Genomic DNA, 21,410 nt, shown 5'->3' on the forward strand with positions numbered 1-21,410 from the left:
ACAAAAAAACCCTGCTTTCTACACAGACTTAGCATAAACAGGAATAATGTGGAAAAATGCTGATAGGATTCTTTAGCACAAAACACATGGGGCTGGAAAAATTACCATATTCTTCAAGACCAGCACTTCTCTAAAATCAGAATCCATGGCACGTTTTTGTAGTTTTACATGCAAAAATAATAATAATAAAAAAATCTGTTTTCTTTAGAGATACCCATTGCATTATGTTTCTTAATAACTGAAGCTTACACAGCCCGTTAGGTAAAGAAAACCCATTCTGTGCAGACTTGATGGATTTGATGACTTCCTGTTTATTTCTAGCAGGAGTTCAGAGTGTCACTGGATAAAGAAGATTTGAGAGCATTTGTTCAACATTTTGCTATACAAATGTAGAAACTGTATTTGAATATCCTAAGTGGTTTTGACAGTTGTGGCTTTTAAATTGCCAAGATAACATAAATAACAGCCATAAAAATAAATAGTCTAATGCTCCAATCGCAAATACAGCTCTTACTGCTGTGATTACTGCACACTGACTGACAAGTTTTTAGGACTTGTCCCTTGCTTTTTATTGATTATTCCTCAACTGCAGGACAAAATCCCTCGCTGGCTTCCCTAGTCTGCACAGACACGTCTCCAGCTCTCAACAGATTTTGCTCACCACAAAGATCGAGAGAAAGGTCAAAAATCCAGACTAATCGCAGTCAAAGCTCGGACTCTGCAACCTGAGACCTAACCCTGCTCCCAGCCAATCCCCCGAAACATTCCTGTGGACTTCAGTCGTGTCTGGAGAAGTCCATAACTTCTCAGACTTGACTCTGGTTCAGTTTTGTCTCCAAGTACGGTTACAGCATGCTGTAGAGTTATATAAAATGTGTGTATATCTCCTGATTATTACTTCTTCCCTTTTTTTTTTTTTTTCCCCTAAAGCAGGGGAGTCTCTTCCCCTCTCTTTCCTGACATGAAAGCAAATCATTTCACAGAAAGCATCTCCATTGAACAGCAAAACCTCTGGCACACAATTAAATAACTTGCATCAGCACTTCCATCTCTAAAAATGTGCTAAAAATGCTGATAAAAAGGAAACAGAAGTGATGTGTAAAGTTCACCTTTAGCTTGATTTATCCCGAAATTGAATAACTACATCCTGGCAAAACAATAGGCATTTTTCTAGGATCACCAGTGACAAGGGATAGAATATAAACTTCATCTCTGGTCTATTTGATGAGGTTTTTTATCCCAGAAGAAAATGAAATCAGACACCCCTCCCCAAGTTACTAACAAGAAGAATCTGACAAAGGAGAGCAGTATTTCAGGAAAGTTAGCAAAACTAAAAGTTCAGAAACAGAAAAAGATAATTTGAAAAAGATAATTTGCCGTGTTCTGAGGGGTTTTTTTAACCTTCCATGTGACATTTTTTCTGGGCAAAACTGCTTTTCTGCAGACAGTTTTACTCCTACCATGTCATAAACACTATTTTGTTGTCTTTGAAAAATTACATGGTCCACATTGGTAATTGATTTGGGCACACATATTTACTTTCCCCGCTCCTTTCTGGTATGCTATTTTTTTTCCTCCAGTTTTGTTTATTGTGATTGGGAAGGTGAACGTGTCTTGCCCTGTGCATGCACAGAGCCCACCACCACAGCAGTTCAGATTCTGTGTACATCTCAAGACCTTTCTGCACTGAAGATGATATCACTGTTGTCATCCTTCCAGTCTGGATATAAAACATCTGTATTTGTATTTTGATTTTTCAATGCCATCTTACATAAAATGAATGGCATACTAGCATATAAGAAAGAAGAGAGAGGGAAAAAAAAAGTTCACCTACTCACCTAGACAGCAGTAATTTACCCTGAAGTTTCAAATCAGCAGCACAGTCATCAGATTGACAGTTCCTCTCAAAAACAGTCTGTGAAAAACAGAGAAAAGAACTGTTACAGCATGAAAAGAGTAAGATCAAAATTAAAAGAAGGAACATGCTTGGATGAAATAAAAAAAACCACCAAAATCTGTGATACAGGAATATATGGTGTGAATGTTATGGAAATTCAAGGGCAGGCAAATCTCATCATTATCAGAGCCGGTTTTTTTTCTCTTCTAACTGAATAAGCAGCTTCACCAAAACCAGACTCTCTCAGAGGTTTTCCTCAATCCATTCCCACTTCTCATCTGACAAGAATTACTGCTCACACAATATTTCTGGCACTCTTGTTTCTCTTACGAATGCATGTGCATGAAAATGAAACAGAAAATAAACTATTTATGAAACTATTTTCAGACCTAAGAATTGCAAGCAAGGAAATAATGAATCACATATTCACTAGCCTATATTAAAGATAAGGAATTAAATCTTTTTTTTTTTTTTTTTTTTTAAGATTTTATCTATGGTAGGAAACATTTCTGCCATCCCGCAAGCAACAGAAAATTATAAAGACTGTTATGTACCAGTGATACCTGGTTTGATACCCTCAAACAATGGAACCACTGTCAATCTTGTGAACTCTGGTAAAGACTATCATTTAGGAAATTTAACTTATTGATAAAGCTAGAAACTGTGAAAGGACAACACACCACTAGACACAGGCATGCTATTTAAGCAGCAAAAAGAAGGGGAATACATGAGAAGTCTATGAGCCTATGCAAATCTCTACAGTAGTTTGTCATGGCTAAACAAGGCAGCCACCAGTGAGTGAAAGAGGAGGACAGGAACATGTTCCTGGCATCCAAGAAACCCAGATGCTGTCAAGATCATGGTTACTTTCCCCTACTGTTGAGAATAGAGACCAATGCCTTTCTGAACTAGACTTTTCAGGCTGGAGGATTCATTCTTTCAGAGTTGTAATGCTCTTTCAGCTTACCAAATATTAAAAGGACAAATACCCAAAATGAGGGTTGCCAACAATGTTCAGCTAGGAAACCTGTCAATCCACTGATTTCTTCACTTAGTATGAATGTTCCTTTCTACAGGCTTGGCTTCATGACTTTTATTACCAAAGTAATACATTTCAATCATAAATGCAAAAACAGAGCAAATCTGTGCAGGACACACATAATGGTCAGATAGGGTTGGAGAGACTCAGTGGGGGGAGAAGATACAGACTTAATACATTTTTTAAGAGCTCTGCCCAACTGTATCAGGACTGGAAAAAGACTTTGAATCTTAAGCCCAGAGGGCATAGAGATTTCTAGTCCGTGTCTCTCCAGGAAGATTCTTGGCTAAGGAGGCAGCTTGCTCTCCTATTTCAATATTGTCAGAGCTCTCCAAAAAGGAGGGACCTCTATGAAGTTAATTGTTGTTGGACTAGCAGATATCGAACTATGCTGTAGGCTGCACTGAGTTGCAAAAAAAAGAAAGATGGGAGGTGGCCAGTTCATTTGGGGCTATTTACTTCGCCCTTCCACTTTCCTTTCCCACCTTTTGCTTTCTCAGAATCTCAGAAGTGGAAATTGTTGAGGATTTAAACACAAGGGCTGAATTTACCCTTCCTCCTTAATAAAGACTACCACACCAAAGGACAAGAATAGCCCTGAGACAGGAACCAGCACAAGGTATCCCTCTCAAAACATGGCACATTTCAGAGGTATAGACTCAAAAGTCCTCAGAATTAATCCTTAACCACTTAGTAGCTATATATAGGAAAGACCGTTTGACCTTCAGAGAAAGAAAAATAAACTGTAAAAATATTCTTGCCTGACAGTTTCCCTATTTGCACTGCAGAAGTCTTGGCAAAGAGAAGAGTGATCAAAGGTATGACCTGCACGTTTCAAAGAATAAAGTACTGTAAGTACATTTAAGTAATTACCTAATAATCCTGGAATTTTATTACTAAATCTGTAGTTGTGGTTCTTCAGAAAAAATGAACAAATACGTCATTTTCTAAAACTACTGAGCATGTATCTCTTCCAACATATCATGCACTAGACAGCAAGCTACTTTGAAATACATTGGGAGTATTTTGTTATGTCATACAAAAGCAAGTTCCTACACAGCACTGGGATGGGAGAAAGAAATTAGGATGATGAGTCCCCAGATGCATAACTGTGTAGGAGTGAACCCTTTGCTTCTGTGGAGGATGTTGAACCTGTTCAGGTTTGGGGGAAGAAAGGATTTCCAGTCCAGCCAGCTGCTAGGACCTATCAATGCTGCCACAGGTGGTTCAGTGGCCCACTTCCATCACAAGCGAATGACATCTGTGGATTATTTTGCTATTTTCTGCTATTTCCCTGGTCTTGCTAGATGTTGTCATGACTCTACCTCCCCTTTTTGTGTGCCTGCTAGACCCTCAACCCTGTAGCTTCTCACAGTCAATCTACTTGGTCCATTTTCTTCTCTGCTATCTTGAGCCTTCCCTTCCCCAACCTATTGCTTCTTCTGCCTTTCCAGTTGACCAATTCCTGCCTGTTGAAAACCCTTCTAAAGAATTAAGGGGTAAACACACTTTAAGTTGTCATAACATTTGTGAACACTGCTTATATATTCTGTTACTTATATATTCTGCTTATATATTCTTATATATTCTGCCCTACTTGGTCTACTTGGGCTGTGATTTCTTTGGGCCAAAAACTGTACTTACCTCAACACTGCATGTTGTTAGAGCAGGAGTCCATTCCTGGGATATGCACAGGCCCTACTACAATATAATCACTAATTTTAACTCTAAGCAATCTTTAAAGTGGTTTCAGCTTTACAATACCAGGTTTAGGGATTTATAGAGCTCTTTAAATATTAAAAGCATTGAACAGCGTAACCAATGGGCTGTATGTATTATCCAGAACTGGAAAAAGTGAAGCAGGACAAAACAAATTCATTGCACTGTGGAAACACTTAATGATTTTTGCAGTTACTGTTACCCAAAGTGAAGAGGAACAATTCTGCACACTGGTTTTACTGAAGTCCAAATGATTCTTACGGGATTGCACTTATATTGTACCAAGTACCTCACAGCTTTGAACATGTGTATCAGAGATGGTCAGGAAGCTTCTTTACATAAGAAATACATACAAGAAAAAATTCAAGGGGCAAGGGTGGGAGAGCGCGGGGAAAGGCCAAAAAATTGTCCTGAATAAGAAACACAGCTGCATCTCTTATCTCAAGGCCACCACACTTTTGTCTGGCATTTCCAGGAGAAAAATAGGTGTTTGTGTGCTCAGCAGCAGGGACAGGATAACCTCAGTGTTTCTAGGACACATCTTTACTGTACAAACACAAAGCTAACGTAAAGTGCATGCACAGTGAGTCTGTCGGACTTCCTGCAATCACCAGATCTACAGCAAAGCATAGAGCAAATCCAGTGTTTCCAGGGTTCACAATTCCTCTCTGTGCTCTCCCCTGCCACACAGAACCCAGCAGCTATGGGGAATTGCTCCATAGCAGTTCCCACCAGGTCACCAAGCTTCCCAGACAAACGGTTTTCTCAAATTCTGTGTGGCAACTTTTCTGGGCAGAAAAGATGACTCTTCTTGGGAGGTCAAGGAATGTGGCAGATATATCCTGAAAGGTTTGCAGAGATGGATGTTGCCCATGTCCTCCAGAGGGTAAGTCGAAAAGCCTACTTTAAGATATACTAATTATAAAGAGTGAATATACACATCTGTACACAATTAAATGTACAGTAAGGAAAGACCTAGAGCCAGCTGATAAGGAAGGGGATATGTCTAGACAGGCACTCAGATCAGGGCCTCAAAGCAAGTACCTTTGTGTCCACTCTGCCTCTTGAAGAGAGGTAGTGGACTAAATTCCACACTTGGTGGTAAAGGCCAGGGGTACATTGTACAGTCCTCTGCCTCAGGAAGTAGGAGGAGGATGAATCCCTAGTTCCTGCATCCTACGGCATCCTAAGCACAAAGCTCCCGGCTGTTGGGTGTGAAGATATTCTCCTTTTCCTTCCTGCTGATGGTGGATGCTAAGGAATGCTGCTAGGAGGTAAAACAAGCAAGAAGGAGCCTGACTTCAGCCTAATGGTCAGAGCTCTCTGCTCAGAGGAAAGTGATCTGGGATTTCGAACCTATCTCACTAAATTGCTTCACTTCCTTTCAATGGCTATCTAAAATTAAACACATCTATGTTTCTGGGAGTAGGGAAGAGAACAGGAAACAGAGAAAACCAAAAAAACCTGTCTTTATGGCACTTCTGCCCACAGAAAATACAGGAAATCATCCAATAAACAAAGAAAAAAACCAGTATTTCAAGACATTCAACTTCCCAAAATTCAGGGAAGTATATGGAAATTCCAAGTTGTAGCCAAAATGCGCAATCAAGACTTTGAGAGGTTGCCAGTACTGTGTTCCAGTAAGAGTTGTGCCCATCCTTTCACACAAAAGTGAAAGTGACAGCTGAAGGACAATGCTTGAAGAAAAGGGGGAGAAATGAGATTCTCAAAAGAACCCTTGAAAACAAGTTGGGTTTTGGTCTAGATAAGAGAATAGTGGTTCACTCTGGATCAGGCCTTTAACTACTTCCTCACACATCAGTCTACAAAAGGTTCAGATAGCACCTCTTAAAAGGTGGCAGGGCTGGCCTTTGGTAACTGAGTATCCATTCCTTTAACTTCATAAACTGCACTTCAGCAGCATAACTTAGGTTATGCAAAATAATCTGGGTTAAGAATACAGTATTCCAATGCCTACATCGATTTCTTGTAAATTGTCACCATACCCTATAGTATGTGCAGCGATGACTTAGTGATTACATCATGCTAGTAACACAAAAGCAATTCTGTTTAAAGAATGCAGGATAAGGGGGCTTGTTAGTCTAATAATTTTTTACTTTTTAGATCTTGATGCTATATGGCCATTACCATGTTATCTGGTGAAGCTGGGTTCCTGGGTCCTTATTTAGGGACCAGGATATGTGATCCAATTTTCAAAAGTACTGAGCTGTAAGCAAATCTCACGGCCTTTTCTAGGAACTATTTCCTCTTCTACAGCTTTACAAATCAATCACTTAGATATTAATGTGCCTAAATATAGATACGGGAGCCTGATTTTAGACCTTTATTTATTTTGTCTTTAAATTTTCAAGTTGCCTGCAAAATAAAGCTATTACTTACAGATCTATTGACCACAGAAATAGAAATAGTGACTGACTCTCCCCAGACATCCTATGCTTCACTATACTACTTATGGAAATGGTCCATTTATATATCCTACTGAGCCAAGTGCAAAATGGCTGATTTAAATTTCCACTAGAAAAACAGTTAATATTGTGAAAAACTTTGCAGGATTTCATCAGATGTGCTGGCTAAAATGAGAACGCATGATTTCCACAATACCGCTAATGAGAGGTGGAGCAAACACATGACGAAGGCAGGAATACCGAGGGAGCGATAAGCATTCAGTACAATCTCACTACAAAGCCAAAGAGCCATGCCGGTACTGCGTGGTACAGGGGACCAAGGTTAGCTAGCAAGCTCCCTCAGCTCCATGTAGACTTCATTAGAACATGTCTTCATGCAAAGAAAACAGATGCTCATTTATAGTGCATTAGCATAAGAAAACAGAAACTGGCCAGTAATAATTATTTTACTACACTAGTAAGGGTGCAACCATGTAAGTTGAAGTTCTCCAGGTGGGCAAGGCTACAGGGAAATTCATCACTTTATTGAGTTGAAGATTCTGGGCCTATGGCTCATGACTAGCACATTGCCACTTGTCAAGCCATCTAAGGCCAAATGCAATCATTTTTCCTCTATTTTAGCTGCATCCTGCTTTCAGTAAGTGCTAAAAACTGCGCTGAAGGACCAAGCTAAAAAGGAGAGAGGACACTCAAATATAAGAGGAACAGGAACTCCCAAATGAAGTCAGCTGTTTAGGAAAGATCAGGCATGAAACCTGTTAGCTATTGAAGGCAAGCATAAATTAATAAACATATGTATTAGTTATTCCTCGCAGCAGTGAGTGGATTTAACAACGCAGTCTTTTGTCCTCATATTCTCCTGGGGTGAAGAATTACAACTGGTGGCAACAGAAATACGCCCCCAGCCTTTCAGACCTTTATTAGATTTCTGGTCTGACTCACTCATTTTTCAGGCTGAGGCAATTTTTTCTTTTTTAAATCATTAACAGTTCAAATCATCCAAATAGTGTTCTCATTTTACAAGACTTCAGACCTTATAAATTCATAGAACAATAGATGGGAAAGACCTATTGGGTTAATTGTCCCATCTCTCCATACCATTATAGGATGGATTTCTGCAACACATTTCTCAATATATTTTCCTGTCTTGTCTTAAATGGTCTTCCATTTATTTTGGATGACTACAGAATAATTCAATTATATCCTCTCAGGAGGGTTCTTTAAAGATATTCAAGAACATTTTCTACTCTAAAGCTCCTTATTCCTACTACTAAAAGTGGAACTGTGTAAGATGAATCTTTTTCACGCAGGATGCTTTCATACTTAAACATTTTAACACAAGAGTCAAAACCTTTGTTACTCATCACACAATTGTGTAATTAAAAATATAAAAGCATAATAACAATGACGAATGAAAAACAGATGTGGCAGCTGTTTTGCCAGCTGGAAACACAAAAAAAGTCTTCAAATCATCAGGTATGCAATTTATGTCTATCTTTAGCTCATTTAGACCCCCAAGGATATGTGAAAGTCCTCTCCTATAATCCACCTGCACTTCAGTGCTTTTGCATTTATGAATGCTAGTCTGAACTGACAAGGATTTTGTGGCACTGAGGTACTCTGAACTGAATGAACTAATACTATCATATTATCTCCTCTCAAGATGCTAGGTATTCCAATTAAGCTATACTGATCCTTCATAAAACTGCTGAAAAGATATGAACAGAGCTAATGGAGCCTGGCTTCCTGAAGTCTGTCAACTGTCTCTGTGGCTTTTTAAGAATATTACAATTTTCTTTTACAGCTCCACACATAAGCAGAACTCCCCCTTTCTTACAATTACAATTCTCCATCCACAGAGGAGTTTGGAAATGAAATGCATGCTGTTATGCTGAACTGCAGAAAGTACCCAGTAGGATTTTAAGTTAAGGTTCAGCCTGCAAATGCTTATGTGATCATCTCTCCTTTCTCTACCTATTTATTTGAAGAACCTGTAAAGTAAATCAGATAATTCATGTCCTACCACCTAAGAGAGGATCACCCTGTAGTCTGACCCTCCCCTAGCACATAAACCAAGACATGAAGTTCTATATATCTGTGTTCATGTGCATATTAGCACATGATATTGACTATTGTTCTTTAGGAAGCCCATGAGATCTAAACCTGGGGATTAATCCATGTCTTACACATTCTCAGTTGTGTTTTCTCTGTTGTTAAACAGGATTATGAACAAGTTGGACAATTACTGTCCAAGCCTGTCATTGCTTAAGAACGAGCATATAGAAACATGCATACCATCTGAGGCACTGATTTCTACTCGTTCTTACTTCAGCGAGTTTGCTAATTATAAACGTTTCAGAGGTACAATACATCTGGACACCTGCTGTTCTTGTTCAGTTCTGAATCTCTTCCAGACTTGTAAATCTTTCCTCTTTATTGCCATTCAACAACAACAACAACAAAAAAAAAAAGGCAAGCAAATGTAATACTCAGCCTAATTCAGTACATGCTCAGGGTGGGGCCTTTCCAGATTTCCTGGCACAAACAGCACCCAGTCCCTGCCAGTTCAGCACCGATTCTGACCAAACTTGTCTAGAGCAAAAGACAGACACCACTGAAGGGATGGCAGAGGGAGGAGTAGTAATCATCACTTTCAGCAATCCCACTCCAAACAAAGGGTAAACAATGGCAGTTAAACAGGAAGAGTGGCACATGGTGGATCTCTGCAAGAATAAACGCAGATGATAATTTGGGAGCTTGCCCTGCCCAAGGAGCAAAGAGTTTAGTGGCAAGACATTTCATCTGAAACATGGCAATTAGGCTGAATCCTGCAGTCTCCCAGAGACCTCCTATGTGCCTGGGTGTAAGTCAATTAATCTTCAAACTTTCCACCTATCCAGCTACTGACAGGTATACTAAGGTACTGAGGCCTCCAAGACAGGAACGTCCTAACTCTTGACCCATGCCTGGGAATGGTTTGCAGTAGTTGGCACAGGCTAAAAACATGCCAAGAACCATTCCAGCAGCTTACCACGATAAAGATGTCACTCCAATGCCTAGAAATGCCCCAGGCACAGCTCAGTTTGCTGGCAGAGACGTGACCTGACTCAAGCAGACACACAAGGATCTCTGGTCTGGAGAAGGCATCACTGACAAACCTGGACCACACTATGTGTAGGGACACTACATTTCAGCCTGCCTAGATCTGTCATTGCTTTGTCCCAGTATGAAACTGGAGGAGTGTGTGCATGTTTTAAAACAGAGAATGGCATTATTTGTGCAGCAAAACAAAATCACTAAAGGTTTTCAGAATTCAGCTCCATAAAAATCCTCCTATACTTTTGCATACCTGTCAACTAAGCTAATTTATGTGCTTTTCCAACACAAGTATATCAAAAAAATATTCCTTTGCTTTAAAAAGGTGAAGTTTATCCCAGAGACTTGCAGTCTCAGTCACCTGGAGGTGCAGCACTGTACCCAAATTCTCAATGCAAGTCAGTAGCATAGCTCGGAACAGAACGTCCTAAACGTTTTCTGTCTCTTCTTATAACTTACAAGCAGTTTTATGGCAGGCCATTCACGAAGTCCTGAAGACACTGACGCAATTAAATCTCCTGAGAACATTTTCCTATAACAAAAACGGTGTCTCCATCCACATAACAGCAGGTGATTTTATTACAGTATTTAGAACAGGCAGAATTCTAGCATACCGCATTTTGAACTCTAAGATATATTGTTGGATACTACTAGGAACAAATCCCCACTGTATTTGGCAGGAGATCTTTCTCCTCCTTGGTTGATATGCATTTATACAGTGGGTATACAAAAATAAATGTTATAGTACAAACCACTCACAACGAACTAAGCCAAACCAAGTTCTAAATACACATTAATTTCCCTGAAGAAGACTTAATATTTTTTTCCAGTGGATGGAGGTAGCAACTGGATTTGGGAGGCAACAAAGAAACTAATGGAAAGTCATCCTCAGGGTGGGAAGTTTTAAAGTTCATAATACACACTCAAAAAGTAGAATCTTTTTTTCCCCCACCCAATCTTGACCCATCAGAGATTTTCTATTTGAGAAAAACTGAGCTGGCTAGCCACTTACAACTTGGAAAACTGTAATCTTCTCCACACAACCAGTCTCCACCCAACAATTGTACAAGTTGCCAAGGCATCCATCAATAGACACGTACATATAACCGTTAAGTATTTGCTTTTCCTATCACAAAAAAATACACCAAGCTATAGCACCCATCGTTTCTGGTAAGCATATACAAGAACCAAGAAAATAATTAAGTCTATGAGAAACCAACTGCTACTGTATCCTGGGCCAAATAGTCCCTCAGACCAGTTTAATGACATTACTACTTCATTTTGAAGTATCAGAGCTTCTTTGCTTACAAAAAATGGCCAATACATCAAGTCCCCAAATTGCATGTTTTTCATTAGGAAATTTCAGTTAAGATCCTTTTCTTCAAATCAATCAGATGTTCAAATTATTTATCATGTTTTGATTGTTTCAAGAACAGTTCATTAGGGCAGGCTCCTTCACTGAAGAGTCAACATTTGGTTTTGTTTTATTTTTAAACACAAGCATTTTGCACTGCCTTACAGTAAAGCTGCATTCTTTTAAAATACAGGTGACCAATAAATAAAATAAAATAAATAAAATAAATAAATAAAAGCATTTTGAATGATATCCCACATCCATCCAATCCTTTACTACTGTAGCTCTGCTTTGGTTTAAGTGATTATTACAAGACCAGACTGTTCTCTCACATATAATGTAATACTGATTTAAAGGATGAATATCCAACAAAATCCTTTTCTGTGATTATATCATTAGGGAGATGTCACTTCTGGTGGTGGGCGTCCATGAACACTATTTCCAAGCTGACTCCTTAATGCATTAGAGCAAAGCACCGTGAAGAACTTCATATGCTCAATATAATCTTCAATTCTCATGTCAAGAGGCCTCTTGATGGCTTTCCTGCCTCCTTGTTTGTGAGCCATAGGGCTGTATACTCTTGTTGGGAAGTCATGCATGCATGCAGGGAACATCTGGTTCATGAAAAACAAACTAAAATCCCAGTGAAAGTGATCACTTCAGCTTTAACATCACTTTAGTTTAAATAAAATCATATCTAGGTGACTATAAAACCCACATGTTTGCAAGATGTGTGGCTTTTCAAGTAGGTCTAGCAGACCTTGATCTTGAAAGAAGTCTACCCCTTTCCTGCCCAATCACAGCTCCCTCCCATTTCTTCAGCTATTCACTACTTCCAGCTTCTTCTCCTGCATTCATTCACAAAACCCAGCCACCTGGGCTTTTTAGAGAAGTGTCAGTCTCTTAACAGTATCTCAATGGTGCCTTGAAGCAACAGATGCAATATTTCTGATTTCAAAATGCCACTTATTACCAGATCAAAAGGATCTAGGGCTTTTGAAAACCACACACAACTAGCTACATTTAAAGACTTCAGTACTAGCACTAACACTAAGCTTGTCTACCTGCCCTCACCCGTGCTGTTATCTTCTGAAAACAGAGCCCACTAAATCTGTGTTGAATTGGACTTCCAAAATGTAAGGTCCCTCCATAATCATTAAATTCTTTGAAAATGTAAATCCTTTATTATATAAACTTTGCTTTTTGCTATCCCTCTTGGGCTTTTAAAACAATTTCTACTTGTGAGATAAGAAGAATCCCAAAAGAGAACACTACGTCCTGATTTTCCCATGAAATCAGTCTTTGAGGACCCAGCCACCATGCCTCAAGGCTACTCTGTCAGGGCTTTGCCACCATGACTGCCACACTAACTCTGAAGCTCTTCCCACTTCCTTAGCTGAAAGCACGCTTGCAGGCACACCCCATGTCAAAATCCTTTTCTTACTAAGCTAAGTGAACAACATCTGGAAAGCAAATGGAAAGGGATTGTTAGACTGGCTCCATCTCATCCAAATTACACAAGAAAACAAGTCAGGGAAATTCCCAACATATTTTTGTTTCTGCTCTATAATCTCAGCATTTAGGTATTTTAATATTGATCCGAGACTATGCCTGCAGGGCAAGATGTGACCTTTTGAGTTTAAATCCAGTGGTAAAGCATTCAAGCACTTTCATTCATGTAATGCTTAGCATGCTGCTCAAATGCTCAAGTTCCAAAGTTCTCCACAAATTCCCGTCATATTGTTGACACAATACAACATTCAGAAATGTAACAGCCACACAATCCCTCTTCATAAAAATAAATAATTCTTAGATGCATCTTTCATTCATACATTTATAAAAATAAAGCATACTTGAATAAATACTCATTTCTCTAAGTACAAGGACTATAGTCAAATACAGTTCAAAACACTTGGATACATGACAAAGCAAATCTCTTTAAACATTTTAGTGACTTTTTTTTTTTTAGTAGTAGTAGTATTCAGGGACCTGCAATTTCAACAAAATAACATATCCTTATGAGCAGCATCAGAAAGTAATGTTACAGATGATGATGCAAGCATCACTTAATACACATGAACTTCCCAGGATTAAAAACCAGATCTAACAATTGACTGCTAAAAGCCTCAGACTCCAGACAGACTTTTCACAGCTTTTTAAAAAAAAAAAAAGTTTCCTATTCACAAGCAATGCCAGCTCATAATTCTGTAAGCACGCTTTGGAAAATAAACTTGACTGGATGCAACCCCGAGCAACTCAATCTAACTTTTAAGTTGGCTCTGCTTTGAGCAAGGAACTGGATCTACAAAGCTCCCTTCCAGCCTAAATTATCCTGCAATTTTGACACACAAGAAGTTTTGCAAGCCACAGAAGAAGTCTGATTTCCCTGTGGAGCCTCAAGTTTCATGGTTGGATGCTCTGGTGCCAGCACGGTGGGAGGCTGAATTGTCCTGCAGGCTCCTTCCTTGGCAGATTGTCCTGCACCTACAAGAACCACGCTCAAACTGGAGTCTTTCAGAAGGTCACTAACAGGGTCTCTCTCCTCCACATGAGTGCCTGCTTCATGAACCCTGAAGGTGTTTAATACCTTCATAAGCACTTTCTTGATCATTGCTGTCAAAACCTGCCAAAATCGGCCAGCATTTTCCAAAGATACTAGTGAGGTCGAGACAGACAAACAAGAGAGGCGGGATAATCACATACACTTCAACTCTTTAGGGAACAATTTTGAAGAAAAAGACAAAGAAAGAAAAAGAAAAAAAAAGGTCTCTACTCTCTCAACGAAAGTGTTTCAAAATTAAGGGAATTCTCTTGCTCTCACCAAAATTAAAGACAAAAAGGTTTTCTGTGCTGCAGTGGAACAAAATAGGATCCTAACAAGTACACGGCTTCACTTACTACACTCTACTTTCTCTGAAAGAAAACCATCCTATTTTAGCACGGCATGTCCTGCAATAACAGCAGGGGCACGTTTCTCTTGCGTGAGGACGTGAGGAGCCCTCAAGGAAACAGGGCAGTTGGGCCAGGCAAATTTTTTTTTATTCTCTTCACCATTCTCCCCTCATGCAGAGGGCCAAGTTCCCGTGTGCCGTCCTGGAGCCAGCCTTGTCCCTCTGGCACTAAGAAAGGCTCAGCCTGGAAAGAAGACCAGGGACAAGCCTTTCAAAAGAACCTCCTACAGAAAGGGAAGAACCAGAAGGAGCAGAATCTTTCTCATCCTTTCTCTTATTCAGTCTCCTTCTTCCCAGCACAAACACCCTAAAACAAGAAAGTAACCTCACCTTGCCCAACCTTGTCAGCACAAGTCTTTACTATGTCATGGAGAAGCACTGATGTCAGCAACAGTAGGTATTGTACAAAAAGTCTACTGTGTGCAAATGACCCAGGGCTTGGCAGTCCCCTTTTACATCCACTTCTGCTGTCAGTTCACCCACAGGCCTTCTAGGGAAAGAACATAGTCCAAATCTGACCTGATTCCTTTGTGCTATCTTTTGTCCTTTCTTCCAGCGGAGAATGGGCTTGAGAGCAGGTAGTTCCTTGCCCTCTTTTCCTCTTTCTATCACGTGTTCCCCAAGGCTGTATGCAGCTTCAAATACAATTGGAGATATGACATCTTTGACTCTTTTCTGTAAAAGAAAACAAACAGCTATTTCACCTATGCATATAGGAAAGCAGATTTTTATATGCAACAATTATATATAAAATTAAAGTAGATTTTTATATTCAACACTGCTGGCAGGAAGCTGGCTTCTCTACTTCCTTTATTCTTCTCTGTGCCAAATGGGAATAAGCACATTATACCAAAACAAGTTAGAAGGTTAAAAAAAAAAAAGTCAAGAAAAAAACTAGTTATTCTTTTGGGACCTACTCGGTTCCACAGAAGCAGGGGCATATTTGGTACACCTATAAATCAAGTGTTTTTCAATAAAACCAAGATGTTTTCTTAAAACATAAAATAAATTAGGAAGTCTTTCCACTAGAAGCAAAGAGCAAATCATCTTCATCTCTGGCGTTTCTAAATCCTAGACTTCGACCAAGGTGACCTACAGTGTGCTGCACTCATTAAAAGAAAAAAAAAACGCTCCACCTTGCCTTGTTGCTTTGCAATATCAATGAAATGAATGGATGGGTAAAGATACCAATGTGGCTATAAAACAAGATTACAGACATGCAGGGGCAAGACAAGCCATCTTCCAGCACAGTTCTGAAAGCAAAACTCACAGCTCCCCCTACCCTCAGCACAGTTAACACTTTGAGTATGTAAAGAAAATAAGTTTTTCAGTTTCTTTATTTGCTATATTCTAGGGTTCATACCAGATGTATTAAATGGTGCCACATTATTGGTCTGAAGGGACAAAAGGATTGTCTTTTCTTGTTGTTGGAGTCCAAGCTCATACCATTTGTCAGAACATGTGATGCCTAAATCCAGTTTGCTGTATGAGGACAAAATGCTCATTGTGCTCTGTTCAGTCCTGACTTCCAAAATCCAATTTACCAGAAAACAGAAGTGGCAAATGCTCTACCTTTTCATAGGCAAAGATTCCTCTTAAATTTTACTTACTTAAAAACTTAGCATGAATTCAGCTCAGATGAAATTGAGGCAATAAATACCATAAGTAAGCACAACAAATCTTCAAATGGACCAACTCTCAACTTCGCCTTGCATCAGTTAGCAGGCTTCTCTGAACACAGCCTGCCAACCACAACAAGTAATTGAGATGCAACGCAACTTAAATTGCATCTTCCAGATGTGGGAAACCGGGGCACTAACTGGCTTTCTGACCACCTTGTCTGATCTGTTTCAAGGCAACCGTTTGCTCTCTCTAATAAGTTGACTGGCCACAGGTCTCTGAAGTCAGACAAAGATTACTGGCTAACCAAATGCCCAAATCATCGGTTAGCCAGGTGAATAATAGCAAAGACCAGGTTGGATGACATTTTCCCCTCTACATCTTGAAGCCTCCAGCCAGCCCGTGAATTCCCTCCCCCGTTACCGATGTCTGCCATGGCCCCGTACCCAGCAGCAGCCCAGAGCACCCGAAATTTTAGACTGTGCATTGCTTAGAGCAGTTTGTGTGTTCTTGGTAATGGACACCGATTGACAGTGGACATAGTGGCAGAAGTGATGGCAGCTCTATGACCTCTTCCCCATCCCATAAAAAGGACCATGCATGCTCTGGGGCACTGCTAATCCCCTCAGCAGAAGAGACACTGACGCCTTCAGCCCCCTCCATAGTCCCACCCTCGAGGTAGGAGTTGTACCATACTGAGATTACCAAATAACAATACTACAACTCACAGAAGCTACTAGCTTTGCTCTCACAGAACATCACGTGTATTAACTTAAGCATACAAGACTACGTATACAGAGAAACAAGACTATAGAAGAGCATGCCATGCAGCAACAGTCAAACACAATAAATCATCAGGCAAATCGCCACCTAATCCAACTGTATGCAACCACTGTGTAAACATGGAACTATTAAAAATGTAGGGAGTGGGTTAAATCAAAATCCACCTATAGTTTTTCTAGCTCTGCTATTGCAGTATGGCAAGAATAAGTGCTTAATGACTCCTAAGTGTTTTAATATGATCTTGCAGGGTTTGGTCCCATGCCCTTTGAAGTCAAAAGACAAGTTTCCCATTGACTTCAATGAATGTTGGAGCGTGCCCATATTGTTCACTGGTGTCTCTTTCTGCTTCATTTTAGTGGTAAAATTGTGACTTCCAGCAGCTAGATTAATTACATGTGTGGATATTCCCTCACCACAGCCCTGGGGAAATATATTTCACATGCCCACTTGTCTTTAATTAAGGATGAAAGTATGAATGCTACCCAGTTATTAATTTTGCCACATGTTCAGTCCCTTCTGCTCACAATCCTACAAACACGAAGGCAGCAGTCTGTGGGATTTGTGCTCAGTAAGACAGTTCTGCCTCGCAGGTACACCACAGACTGTCTGGGATGTGAGCACGTAAAGAGAATAATGAGTATTTGCCCAAACACAATCTGGAAAAGTACTATTTTAGGTTGGAAATACACCCAGTTTCTTTCTCTTTCAGTCTACCTAAACGTACCACTTCCAGTCATTGAATCATATACTGATGACACAGCCCACAGATTGCTTTTAAGTATTCCTGATTTCTAAAAGGAAGTCAAAAGATGCAATGACAATCAGGTTTGAGATAGACTGAAAAATCCTTCGAGTCAAGGAAACTGTATGTGTTGCTTTTTGTATCCATTACATGGCCCTAATGGAGTGGATTTGCCAAGGGAAAATTTCCACAAACATCTTTTATACGTATTCAGTGTTTTTCACCATGACACTGCTATGCTGAGGAAGTGTCGAAAGTTAAAGTCACTTCTGCATCATGAGAAAGCATCCTTGGCAAATCATAGCACACAGACAGCACAGCTTCATTAATGGAAAAATGTCTGGAGGACATTAAAACAAGTGTAATATCCAAGGAGTTAACATTATCAACAGAAACAACCATGTAACAAGGGTTCAGTGAGTAACAGCAATAAATATCCAGTCTGTACAGACTGGATGTTACTAGACTGCTGCAAGTTTTCACTGTGCCTGAATTAGATTGGGGACCTGAAGCTGAGTTTCCCACAAGCCATGAGCTATCCCATGTAGTTTTCTTGTTCTTACAAGCAGTTTCTCTAGGGTGGTGGGCTTTTTTCTTTCTCTCTCTTTCAGACCAGATTTCATTCTGGACATAAGAAACTTTTGCAACAAGGCTTTTGCAGAAATCAATAGACTTCAGTCCCAGTAAATTACCCTTCTGCCAGTATCCCTTCATGCAATGGAAACAGCCCTAGTCAGCTGTATCCTTTCATCGGGATCTTTTATCTTTTCCTGTGAGGCACGTTGTGTGACATGACTCTGAGTTGAAGAAAAAGCTGGTTTTGTATGAACAAGCTGGGGTTTTATCAAGGGTATTACAGGATGATCCCTCACTACTATCTAGCAAAGGCAAAGAACTCCATGTCCAAAAAAGAGCACACTTTTAAGAACATCTAAGAAAGAAATAAGGCACTTAGAGATGTTTCAAAAGACACCATGGTCCTGAAAGCTCACCCTAACAAAGAGCAGGCTTGCCATCTCCTTCCCCAAAACAATCACCTCAAAGAAATACGCATTTTTTAAATGCTGTGGTAGAAGCTGGGCATAGCCACATATTTCTTCCTTTTTGTTTTCTGGCATAGCAGGGGAGAAGAAACCAAGCAAGCAAAGCCTCTGCCAGATTTATGACTGCATTTCTATTTGGCTTTAGTACCAAAAAGTCCTAGAAATCTGAAAAGTAATCACAGAGCGATGATCAAATGTTGGAGCTGTGATTCTGAACATAATTTCCAATTCCCTCTCGAAGATGGAGTTTATTGTAAGAAATCATTTTCTGCGGTTCTCATAGGCACAGCCTAAGGCACACCATGACAACACAAACACAGGCACAGATTCAGACATCCTAAAGGCACACTGAGTTGGCAGGCAGCTGCTGCCTTCTCCAACCTTAACTTTGTGCTACCAAGAGCCCCCACACATCAGGAACTCGGGCAAATTTGGATGGAACAAGAAGGGGTTTTAGTCAAGGGATTGGATTTACTCTGTTCATGGTGTGAGTGGTTGCCAGAGAGGACTGGATATCATTTCAGCTTTCTTTCAGCTCAGTGCCACGGTACATTCAGGGCCAATAAATCATCACATATAATCCACTTTCTTCTACAAGGTGAAAGTCTCCAGCAGGTGCTCTGGAGAGTGCCAAATTCCATTTTTAATTACAGCCAATGGGCTGAAAAATAAATTGAGATGTAAATAATCCCCACAATGTACTGCAAGAGTCCTGCAGGATAAAGGATTAAATGTGGTCCTTTAAAGCAATGACTATGAAGTCATTTTCAACAGCTTCAAGTGAGGAAATACAAGTAACCCTCAGGGTGACTTCTATGGCTGCCCTTTGCTTTCATCTTTGTTCATGTCCTTCTGGAGTTTCTCTCCTCCTTCTCTGTGGGAAAGTTCTCTGATATGTTGGGCCTTTTTTCTACTCCCTCTGACTTGATCCTGAGGACATCAACCCATGCATAGATTCCAGAACTTTTAGTGGATTCAGCACAGCTTTTCAGTACTTCTGAGAATCAAGTTCTGTTTAGTTTGATGACTAAGAAAGAATTCAAGAACCTAGCTTTTAAAACACTTGACTTGAAACTTTTAGTCTAAACATATTTATTTCAAGTTTTAAACAAGCACTAATAATAGACTATATGACTTTTTAAAGCCTTAAAACACAAAATAAATTTGACAATCCCGATTTAATAGATAACTTATTAATGCTCCAAAATGTATAAAAGCCATCGTGCTAATGCTAATCCAGCATAACACTTTAATCAGCTCTCGGGTCACTGCCACATAAATCCTCAACTCAGTGCAAAGATATAAATAGTTCCCTGTTCAGTAATATCAAAAATGACTCAAATGTCCACCAGCCTTCAGAGCCAAAGGCCACTACTTCCACAATTTATCAAAAGAAATATCAGCTGTAGGTCTTAATAAACATACATTATAGCTTATCAGTCAATAAGATGACAGCGCTTGACTTCAAAATGAGTTACCTTTTCCTATTATCTCAGCCTCCCTCGCTAAACTGTGAGTCATTCAGGACGCAAGGTTTAAGTGCCATGCAATTCAATGAAAATACCAATTAGACAAATTGGCTTTAAACTGGAAGACAGATTTCCATTCATTTCAGATGAATTACTGTACACATATCATTCTTGTACCTGAAAATGAGCAAGGAGCAACTTAACTTCCTTGCCCTGTTCCTTGCAACACTTACTGAGTCCAAGTTTAAATCCCCTGGTGTCAATTCCCAGTGCAAGTTAATACTTTCAACCCTCTACTAATCCTGTGCAAAAGAAAACCACCTCTGTCCTCATGAGAGCTTTCCTCTGTCCTGCATTTACTTTGATAAAGATATTCTGGAATTTGTAGTAATTTATTTCAGGTTGGCACAATTTTAGCATTGGTATCTCCCCACTCCAAAGGCAGACAAAACATGGTCATGCCAAAATTGTCTAGAAAAGACCTAGTTTCCATTCCACACACAAACTGTTTTTTTAAAATATATATATTTTTTATTATTATTTTTTTTAAGATGTTACTGTAGTTAAAGGGGGGAAAAAACCCAACTGCAAACTCTTTTCCAGAGAAGAGGCAGAACTAGAAGTTTACTTGGTTGGTAAAAGCTCATCTACAACATTATTGGTGATTTTTTTTGGTCAAATTAATAGCATATGAATGCAATCAGAGGCCTGATGTTTCAATAGTACATGCTTCTGTTTTCTTTTAAGATCTTGTGACAGCTACAATTCAACAAGTAGGCGAATACTCTTTGTTGCTAAACTTCAAACATTACAAGGCTTCTGAAGAATCCCGAAGTTTAGAGCAGGGAAAAAAAAAGAGCAAAGGATTTGCAGGGTGTCACACCCTTGAGTGTTCTTTAGGGTTAGAGTTTGAAAGAATGGGAGTGCTTCTTTTGTCCTATTCCTAAACTCATTACTCCAGCACACAACTGTTTCTATCAGGTCAGCAAACCCTCTTGGCAAACACCGATAACTGTAAAGATGTTGTGGGAGAAAAAAAGCAAATCCTGGGGGAATCTGGTGTTAAATAAACACCAGGCGCCCACGAGCCTGCGCGCATTAAGAGGACACCCTGAGACAGCGAGGGAAGAGCTGCGAGTCCAAACCCCAGCTGGGTAGAGTCACACTCTGAGTTTAAATAAGTGCTCAGCAACCCTGTGTATCTGGCTTCCCGCTATCAGCTGGGGAGTGATAAAGGTATTACTGATGTCGGCATGGGAGAGATTGCGATC

General features: G+C 39.8%; 1 protein-coding gene across 1 annotated transcript in view; it reads right to left on the reverse strand.

Moving 5' to 3' along the window:
• The window catches only part of ITGA9 (integrin subunit alpha 9), a 230,939-nt gene that overhangs the window by 98,506 nt on the left and 111,023 nt on the right, over window positions 1–21,410 (reverse strand). Inside the window, exons 16-17 of the mRNA XM_075053853.1 lie at window positions 15,002–15,157; window positions 1,839–1,915 (exon numbers count right to left, since the gene is read on the reverse strand). Of these exons, the coding sequence (XP_074909954.1) occupies window positions 1,839–1,915; window positions 15,002–15,157 (233 nt within the window). The remainder of the gene's footprint in view (window positions 1–1,838; window positions 1,916–15,001; window positions 15,158–21,410) is intronic.

The sequence above is a fragment of the Buteo buteo genome, chromosome 2 (assembly GCF_964188355.1).
Source record: "Buteo buteo chromosome 2, bButBut1.hap1.1, whole genome shotgun sequence".
Classification (NCBI taxonomy): Eukaryota; Metazoa; Chordata; class Aves; order Accipitriformes; family Accipitridae; genus Buteo; species Buteo buteo.